Genomic DNA, 9,533 nt, shown 5'->3' on the forward strand with positions numbered 1-9,533 from the left:
CGAGGCGGACTTATCTTCAGTCGATTTCCTAGTTCGGGATATTTGCCTGAGATCACCCATCGAGTCGAAAACACTCGTCCAGGGCTTTAGTTCTGTTTCACACACAGAACTTTATTCTTCATCCGCCTGGACACAGAAATAATAGATAAGAGCTTGGAATACTGATTGGTTATTTTTCTTCCAGATGACTGCTTGGGTTTAACATCGGTCTTCCGCATCAACGCCGATCGCTGCGGCCGTCTGTGGGTGCTGGACGCTGGTCAAGTGGATGCCTTGACCATCCCCCGCCAAGTCTGTCCCCCGCAAATCCTGGCCTTCGACCTCAGCAACGACAGCCTCATAGGACGCTGGCCGATCCCCGAAGAATACGTTCGTCAGAACTCCCTCTTCACCAACATAGCCACGGACATAAGAGACGAGAAGTGCGACGATATCCACGTCTATTTCACGGATGTTTGGAGGTTCGGCCTCTTGGTGTTCAGACTCCGCGACGAAAAGTTCTGGAAGTTCTCTAGCCACTTATTCTACCCGGATCCTTTAGCCAGCGATTACAACCTCCAAGGAATCAACTTCCAATGGAGCGATGGCGTGTTTGGAATAGCTCTTACACCTGTTAACCAGTATGGCGATAGAACTTTGTACTTCCATCCTATGTCCAGCTATCGAGAGTTTCAAGTACCCGTATCCTTCCTGAGGAACGACACGGCGGCTAACGATACCGACGCAGTTGCAAAAGCATTTCAGCTAGCCGGGGAAAGCAGAGGCTACAGTGGCCAAAGTTCCGCATCCGCCATCGACAGAAATGGAGTCATGTTCTACAATTTGGTCACTAGAGATTCCGTGGCGTGTTGGGATACGAGGAAACCGTATAAAAAATCTACGCAAGCAGTTGTAGCCAGAAACCCAGAAACACTTATGTTTCCAAACGATCTGAAGATTGACAATGAAGACAAACAGAGTGTCTGGGTGTTGAGTAATAGACTCCCGATGTTCTTGTATAGAAAATTAGATCCAAAAGACATCAATTTCAGGATTATGAGGGAGTATGTAGAAGAGGCTGTAGCTGATTCAGTCTGTGATCCGCGACATCCTTATGTCGGTCCTTTTGAGACAGAACCCGAGTGCTACTGAATATATCATCGTCCTTGAGGTGATTCTAAACGAAAATATGAAACTAATTATTCATAGATAGCGCTTTTATCATTTTTCATTGAAAAATGCAATTTTTACGTTTATTTTTTATAGAAATTTTACAAAACTTGGTTTGAGGAAACTTTACACTATTTGATTGTAACAAATACCATAATAATATAATTTCGGTCTTTTTCACAAAATGGTGTACAAAATAAAAATAACTTATCCTTTGTACATATGTTTTGAACACCATTTTGTAAAAATGACTGAAATTATTTTCTTTTGATATTTGTTACAATCAATATAGTGTAAAGTTTTTGCAAACCAAATTTTGTTAAATTTCCATTAAAAATAAACGAAAAATTTAATTTTTAAATAATAAATGACAAAAGCGCCATCTATGAATAATTAGTTTCATATTATTGTTTAGAATCACCTTAATCATCTATAGCTCGAACGCCTTAAAAAGATGCGCTGAAACAGAAACGTGGTTTCACCGAAGTGGTTGTCATCTCCAAATATCATTTTAGCGACATTTAATCAAAAATATATTTTGCGATATCTATGTCGGGGAAACTGATTCTACGATCTGTCAGAAAAAATATTTAACTATCGTGATAGCAAAAAAGACTAATAAAACTCGTTAAATAGAGTTGTATTTCTCTACGACAGTTTTGTTTATTGACCAACTATTTTCTACGTTTTTCCGTGCATCTTTTTACAAAAGTTGATCTATACTCGCCATCAAATCAGTCCTGAGACATTTTAGTGCATTTTGCTGAGGATCATCTCCTCATGTAGTCAAAATGGAAAGTCTTGTATAGTGGTGTTAGTCACGCGGCGAAACGTTTAGCGTTTCTTAAACCATCACGTGTATTTAAAGTAAATCATTAAAACTAATAATCATTCGCATATGTAATTATTCACAAAACTTAAATAACAATAATTTAGGAATGATCATATTTTTTTAACGTTTTTTTTACATGAACTGCATCTAAATTATTGATATGCACTAAACTTATTTAAATAAAAAAGACAAAATACTATTTTATAATAATCTAACTTGTGAAAATATCCTTTATTTTGTAAAATTCATAAGATTTGTAAACCTATAAATTAAAATAAAAAAATTTAGTTTTTAGTTTTGACAACATTTCAATTTACGTTTTTTCACCCGTAATCAATACTGCCAGACTGGTGACATATCGTCAGATCCAGTTTGACGATGTCGTTGCATGACGAAACCCGGTCACGATGATAAACGATTCTAAATTTCAATTGTTCAAAACTAAAAAACTTTATTTATTTGTTATAATTATACCGCAGTTTTACCAAGAAGCGTAAGTAGAGACATTTTTTTTTAAAATACTACCACACATTGCACCTCCGATAAAATTGTCACAACTAAAAAAATTTTTGTAATTAATTACACACAAATAATTATTTTTAAAACAAACTCTCATTCCCTTAAAAACATGCATAATTTTAGCTTTACGATAAATTCAGCGATTTTCAAAAACCGTCATATATTAAGGCTATCTCAAAAAAGGGAAGGAAATCACACAATTTACCCATTTTAAAATACTGTTTCTTTTTAAATAGCGCAATTTAAAAAAAGGGTAAACTTACTTCAACATTTTTACAAGAGAACTGTGGCGGCAAATCATGCCTTCAATAATCTTTTTAAGTTTTTTTTTAATATTTTAGTTCATACCAGTTTTTATGTATTGTATTATTTTTTTTAAATATTTTTTTGGTTTGGTCTCAATATTAAGATGCGTAATCTGCCGGTCGAAAAATAATTGTATTTTAGTTATATGCAACTTTCGTGTAATTTTTTTAAACAGAAATACCTTAAAAAATTGTTTTCATATAATTCATGTTTGCTTTACTTTTTTTAATTCCTGATTTTAATAAACAGCGTTTTAAAATGACCAAGTCGCATGATTTCTTTATGAAACTATAGACATAGCTATTTTCTTAACGACAATCGAGATTTTCTTTGACAAATGTAATAACATTTTTTAGGACGAACCTATTCGAGATACGTCAAATTGACATTGCTTTAGGACGAAAAGAAAAACCAAATAACTCAAGGGGAAAAAAACATGGTTTTGAGACATCTTATTTTTGCTATATGTTATTAGGCTCTCCTAGAAATGTGACTTTTTTTATTGACTTTATTTTATCGGATATGCCACATAAAAAAATTTATAATGCGCTTTATGTTTTTGTTTTTTTTGGTAAAAAAAAATGTTAAATCTTAAACTCATGTATCATTAAAAGTTTATTTATAAAAAAATGTCATCATAAATTATTTATAATTTTGTAAAAGTTAAATAAGATTCTATGTATGCCATTCCATTGCAAAATACCCCAGTAAATTGTTGACCTCAAAAAAATTACTTTATATCGCAATTTAGACATTTAAATAGGTTTATAGATTAATATGATTGTAATAAAATATATTAAATTTATATTTTAAACGTATTCACTAACAAATATTGTAAATAAATTAAACGGCTTTTTTATAATGCATTATTTTTTTATAAATCAAATTGAAGTATGAATTTTTGTAAAAAAAAAAATAAATCTTGAATCCGTAAAAAATAGTTTTTATTTTTATTGTATAACTTTTTTTTTAAATAAGTAAAATAGGTCGCATAAAAAAATAAACAATAAAAAACGACAACGATAAATTTCATATCACCATCTGAACAACACGCAGCGCTGTGTATAGATATGATTAATAATAAATTAGTTGCAACAGAGAGCGAAAACATTTTTGAGAAGAAAATACGGAAGTTTAGGCATTTACAGGCCTTATGACTTGTCGTTGGCATGTTACATAGTGTGTAAAATGGCCACTTAAACCAGCCAATAACAGGCCACAAGCCTTTTAAATGCCTAAACTTCCATATTTCATTCTCAAAAATTATTTATATCTCTGTTGCAACAAATTTAGACCTAACGACCCTAGGAAGGAAATCCAGCCAGTCTGAAAATATTTGAACATACTCAAAACATCGTTGAATAATAAATTAATTAATTACTTGTTATAAAAACACGGAATCTGTTTCATACTTGTATTTAAAAAAATATAAAAAAACAGTGATAATATTTACGTACCTACGCATTAGAATGGGCCGATGATGTAAAAATAAGGTTTTTTTATTTTTTTAGGCATCAAAGTAAATGGGATCTAAAAAGCATTTTGGATTACATTGAACGTAAAAGTAATTAAAAAAATTATTCTATACTACTTTTTGCCCTTAACCGAGGTTTGAAGTTTATAACTGTCATTATGTTAATTATCAATATTGATAAAAAAAAAAAACATTTTTTTTTGTTAGTAAAAATATAATTTATACACATTACAAATTCGAACCCGTTTTCAAACTACTGAAATGCAAAAAAGTTTACACTCCGCGGAACTGATTCAGTTGAGCGCCTGACTAATATTGACGAAAACAATGCTACCCATTTATTACAAAACAAAGAACAAAACCACGCGCAAAAATTACTTTTTCGAAAACTTCAAGCTCTGGTTGAGTGTCAAAAGTAGTATCAAATATTTTTTGCATTGCAAGTAATCAAAGAGGCAATTTTTTAGACCCCTTTTGTTTCAAAATTCGGGAAAAAAAATATCGGCTCACCGCGTGTTATTGTTTTTCTTTTGTGACGCTCTTGTCTTCTTCACTATTACTTTCTGCATCATCTATTAAGTCGTCATCATTTTCTTTCCACCTCATAGAATGCTGCCTCATCAGTGTTTTCAACAATCCACTATCGTTGTAGTATCTCTGGAACAGCTCGTTATTGTTGGCTGATTCGCCATTTTTCTTGGAAAAAATTGCCGGATACTCGAGGAGGTAGGCGGGTTTCGGATACCTTGGGCAGTCAACATAATCCCTTTGTAACTGTGAACCGAAGTGAGAATAGTTCGTCAGAATAGAAGGCCTGTAGTCATATTCAGCTTCATACAGCTCTGCATTATCTTCCTTTTGGACTAGCCTCAGCATTAGATTTGTCAACTGATAGATGATGCAATCCGTCACTCTCGCTGGTCCAACGGTTGTATTTCGCCTTTGGAAATAAGAATCACGCTGTCTTTCGAGTTTTTCATCGGGATCTGCGATTGCGTTGTGACTGTTTTCTTCTTTGTCCCAAACGCTATCTTTGGACGACTCGGAAATACTCTCCTGGGATTTTAAAAAATCGCTTTCCTGGGAAAGTCCTTCAAAAGTATATTTGATACTATCATCAGGCAGGTAGTCTAGAAAGGCGGGAGGTATAAGTCGATCATCTCTTTCTGATAACAAACTTCTACTAGAATTATTCCTAAGAACAAAAAATTGGTTCATAAAACATTAGACATTCATTTGTACACGGAAAAATAAATTTTACATGATTTTATTCTAAGGTTATCGAGATCAATATTTAACAAAGCTAGAGATAAACAGATGAAAGGGTTAAAGAAAAAAAAAGTCTTAAAATAGTCAGAACAATTAATGTTACGCAGAATATTAAGTAACTCCAACTAGCAAACGACAGGTCTAAAGCCCTGTTAATACCTAAAACTTACAAATTTCTTTCTCCAAAAAGTCAGAAATTGATTAAATAAAAATTGGATTTTTTTAGGCGTCGCGTAGGTGAAATAATTCAGGCAGATTAATTTCACCCTCATCAATTAACTCTTAAGCTCTTCAATTTCACAAAAAACAACAGGTGGAATAAGCAGAATGTGTGAACATTGCACTGTTGTTGCCAGAGGTCGCTACATTCTTTCTTATTTCTTTCATGATAATGTGTATTAAAATAAGTACTCACGCATGATTTCCCAGAAGATCCGTAGTGGACATTTTGGCAACACTTAAGCGAATTCCTTTCGCTCGTCTTCTGTTGATTCTAAGCTCCAAGTATTCTTCATATTTATCTTTCTGCCAAGGCTCCATTTCGCTCTTACCGAGAAGAAGACCTTGGTAATTCTGAAGCTCCTTATCCATAAGCCATAACCAGAAACTAAAAAAAACTCAATTAAAATTATCTGATAAAATATTATTAATATCAATAACATGTTATGTTATGCTTAATGATAAATGATTAAAAATATTTGTATATAACCACTTACCGACTTTTTGTCCTAATCACTGCCTAAATGCCTAGAATTCGGCATTCCTCTCACAAAAAGGTGTTCCGTCTCCTTTAAAGTTTTCGGGTACTTCTGTAATATATTTTATACAGATCCAGTACTACAGCCAATTAGTACTGTAACAGCAGGCTTTTTCTGTCACAATTTCGTTTCGTAAGTTCGTTCGTTCGTCATATATCCATCTCACTCAAACTCAATCAAAATCGTATTTCGCTCTCGTTTCCTCTCATACGATACACATATATTTACGAACTGAATTAACTACAGAGTAAGGCCACTGGGTCTTGATACAGCTAATTATTCCACCCAGTTTATTGCGATCTCTGAAGCATGAGGCACTATTTTTCCTTTCACCATTTTGATTTTTCTTTTTCTTCATAAACGTCTTATATAAAAGATAATAAAAATATTTTACCTGAAAACTAACATCCATATATAGGTCCTGAATATGGCCATTGGAGCGAAGATACGGAGACCAGCTAAGATCAGCCATGGGGTAACAAGAGTTTCGTGTCTTTGCTAAAAAGCCAAAAATATTAGTAACATGTCCATTATTACTAAAAGTGTATATCCGTACATCAAACGTTCTAAAAATAATGAGCATAATAAAATTTACCATACAATTATATGTTTCAGATCTCAAAAGATAAAACAGAGCATACAAATTTACAAACATAAACGAGGTGAAAATTTCGGGGTACCTTAATTTCTAACAAAGCAGTAACTGATTCGTTTCGTAAATTCATTCGTATCGTATGAGAGGGAACGAGAGCAAAATATGGTTTTGATTGCGTTTTAATGAAATGAATATATGACGAACGAACGAACTTACGAAACGAAATTGTGACAGAATAAGCCTGCAGGTACGGACAACGAAGTCTTCTGTTCATAGGAACCAAAGTCTTCAACAGCTTGCCGCAGAAGTTCAGGGCAACAAAAAATTTGAAATTGGAAATAAAAATTTTGGTTATAAACCTATGGAGCAGTTAGCTGAGGATATAATTTATAATGTGTCCTGTTAAATACTAACAGACTTAAGGAAGGCAAGTATTTAACTTTTGTAAAATATTTTTTTAAACTTTTGGAAGTTCAGTGGTTTATTTCATGTGTCCTATCAGCACGTTGGTTTTATATTTTTGTGCAACTACAATGGTGTAGGTGCAAGTGAGATATGCATGTTAGTGTTATAAGTGTCCTGACTTAGAAACGGGTACGTCTTGTATACATAGAAATGCCAGTAGGTAATTATATTTTACAAATATTCACTAACATTTGTCTAATAAACACATAACTTATGTAAACATTAATCCTTCAATGCCCATTTTTTCTAATTCCAACTAAAACATATTTTTATATATGCTTTTTGATGCAAATACCGGGAAAAATAATTTTAAAAAAAGTTAATTTTTTTCAGTTTTTTTTATGTGGACAATATGGTACATGCATTAAAAGGTTTAAAAATTCAAAAATGTAAGGAAAACGAGAAATAACGATTCTTATTAACTTCTTTTTATATAATAATGAAAGTTGCGGAAACAATTCTTACTTCAAATCTAAAAAAAACAAATCACCCTTTGAACTTAAGCTAAACTACGCTTTTAACAGAATACGCGAAACTGACTTTATGTTTCAAATTTTATCGAAAAATTTACCCTGGTATCGACTTTTTAAAATAAGTTATAATGGCTAGTATGTATACAATATAATAACCTAGTCGCCGAGTGATAAACATGTTTGAAATCACTTTTATGTACCGATTATCGGTATGTAGCAGATCGTCTACATTCGGCATTGTAGTATTAAAAGTCCTGACTTATTACAGAAAAGCCATAGCTAGTCAGAAAAAGAAACAAGCCTACTACCTATATCATTAAAAGCCCGCCCCACCCACTTACCTGGATCTGTTTTAAAGGTCTCTTTTTTTCAGACCAATACATTGCAAAAATATTTTTTTAAAGCTGTAATCATAGAATTAAAAATAGTCCAGAAACCGCATACGCACATCAAACAGAAGGCGACTCAACTACTCATAAATGAGAAGGTTTACGTTTTGCCCCATTAGTTTCTTTGTAGACGTCGCTCAATACGCAACTCCTGATTTGAATTCAACTATGCCGTGTTGTATCCTTTAAAAGTGTAGAAATACTACTAGGATCTTAAAGAAACAGGATGGCATCACATTTCATGTGTAATTAACAAACGAATGTTTAAGTAGCAAATGAATTACTTAAAAATTGAATTATTTTTCCATCTGTCAGATTGTCGAAGAAACAAAATGAACATTTTATTAGTGTTGCCAGGGTAGTAATTTTTTTTACCCTACTTTGCTCATCTCATGAGAGGACTAATGAAAATTAGACCTGAGATTAAACAACTCTGTGGTGAACATTTGACCGACATTATCTTTAAAACATCAAATATTATTTAACATGATATAAAAATATCCGTTTTATGTAAAATAAAATTTGTTTTATATTTTAAGTTTAAAGTTCATTAATTCAATTAATATAATTCAATAAAATAATTCAATTTTCAAGTAATGCATTTGTTACATACACATTCATTTGCTAATTACACATGAAATGTGATTGCATCCTGTTTCTTTAAGACCCTAGCAGTATTTCTACAATTTAATAGGACACAACACGGCATAGTTGAATTCATATCAGGAGTTGCGTACTGAGCGACGTCCACAAATAAACTAATGTGTCAAGTCGCTTTCTGTTTTATGTGCGTATGCGGTTTCTAGACAATTATTCTTAATTCTATGGAACCAACTATACAAATAAAATTGGATACAAAAAAATACCAAGGATATCTTAACAAATTAACTTACAACAAATACGGGGTATAGCAGTAAAATATAAGCCAGTAAATATATTCTTAACGTATAAAAATCGAAAATGGCGATAGAATTTTTTTGTGCGTCTACTGGTACAGGTGGTGGTAAATTAATTTCATTTTTATTTATGTTATCAGAATTAATTTCGCTTGTGTCGATCATCGTGATCGGCTCTAGGCCAAGTATTAAAAATCTTTTATGTTCTTCGCAAGGAACAAAAACTTCCCAAGATGTTATACATAATCCAACGACTGTCCACAGAATAATTTCGTGTTGTAAAGACCAACCGATTAATGTTCCCAAACGATACATCTTACTAAAACTGAAATATTACATTAAAAATTGAGATTATTGTCTTTTTAAACTGAATTTGGCGTTTCTCAAAAATGACAGTTAACTAATCTA

At 32.5% G+C, this 9,533-nt stretch overlaps 2 protein-coding genes across 2 annotated transcripts in view; one reads left to right on the plus strand and one right to left on the minus strand.

Moving 5' to 3' along the window:
* Positions 1-3,536, plus strand: part of LOC148283457 (dopaminechrome tautomerase-like) — a 29,055-nt gene extending 25,519 nt beyond the window's left edge. The window contains exon 4 of the mRNA XM_088243801.1: positions 185-3,536. Within this exon, the coding sequence (XP_088099927.1) occupies positions 185-1,131 (947 nt within the window). The 3' untranslated portion in view covers positions 1,132-3,536. The remainder of the gene's footprint in view (positions 1-184) is intronic.
* A 944-nt stretch (positions 3,537-4,480) lies between these two features.
* On the minus strand, positions 4,481-9,533 carry LOC148283458 (uncharacterized). Its single transcript, XM_088243806.1, has 4 exons — positions 9,123-9,533; positions 6,702-6,805; positions 5,965-6,156; positions 4,481-5,475 (listed from the first exon to the last, which is right to left on the minus strand). Exons 1-4 carry the CDS (start codon positions 9,438-9,440, stop codon positions 4,797-4,799), a joined length of 1,293 nt encoding a protein of 430 aa, XP_088099932.1. The 5' UTR covers positions 9,441-9,533; the 3' UTR covers positions 4,481-4,796.

Source organism: Micrasema longulum, unplaced genomic scaffold (genome assembly GCF_059751315.1).
Source record: "Micrasema longulum isolate JH-2025_06_02 unplaced genomic scaffold, ASM5975131v1 h1tg000236l, whole genome shotgun sequence".
NCBI lineage: Eukaryota > Metazoa > Arthropoda > Insecta > Trichoptera > Brachycentridae > Micrasema > Micrasema longulum.

Coding starts and splice junctions, on each gene's coding strand:
- LOC148283458 (XM_088243806.1), bottom strand. CDS start 9,440: ATGTATCGTTTGGGAACATTAATCGGTTGGTCTTTACAACACGAAATT. Junction 6,806..9,122: donor TGCTATACCCCGTATTTGTT/GTAAGTTAATTT, acceptor TTGGCTTTTTAG/CAAAGACACGAAACTCTTGT. Junction 6,157..6,701: donor ATATGGATGTTAGTTTTCAG/GTAAAATATTTT, acceptor AGTTTTTTTTAG/TTTCTGGTTATGGCTTATGG.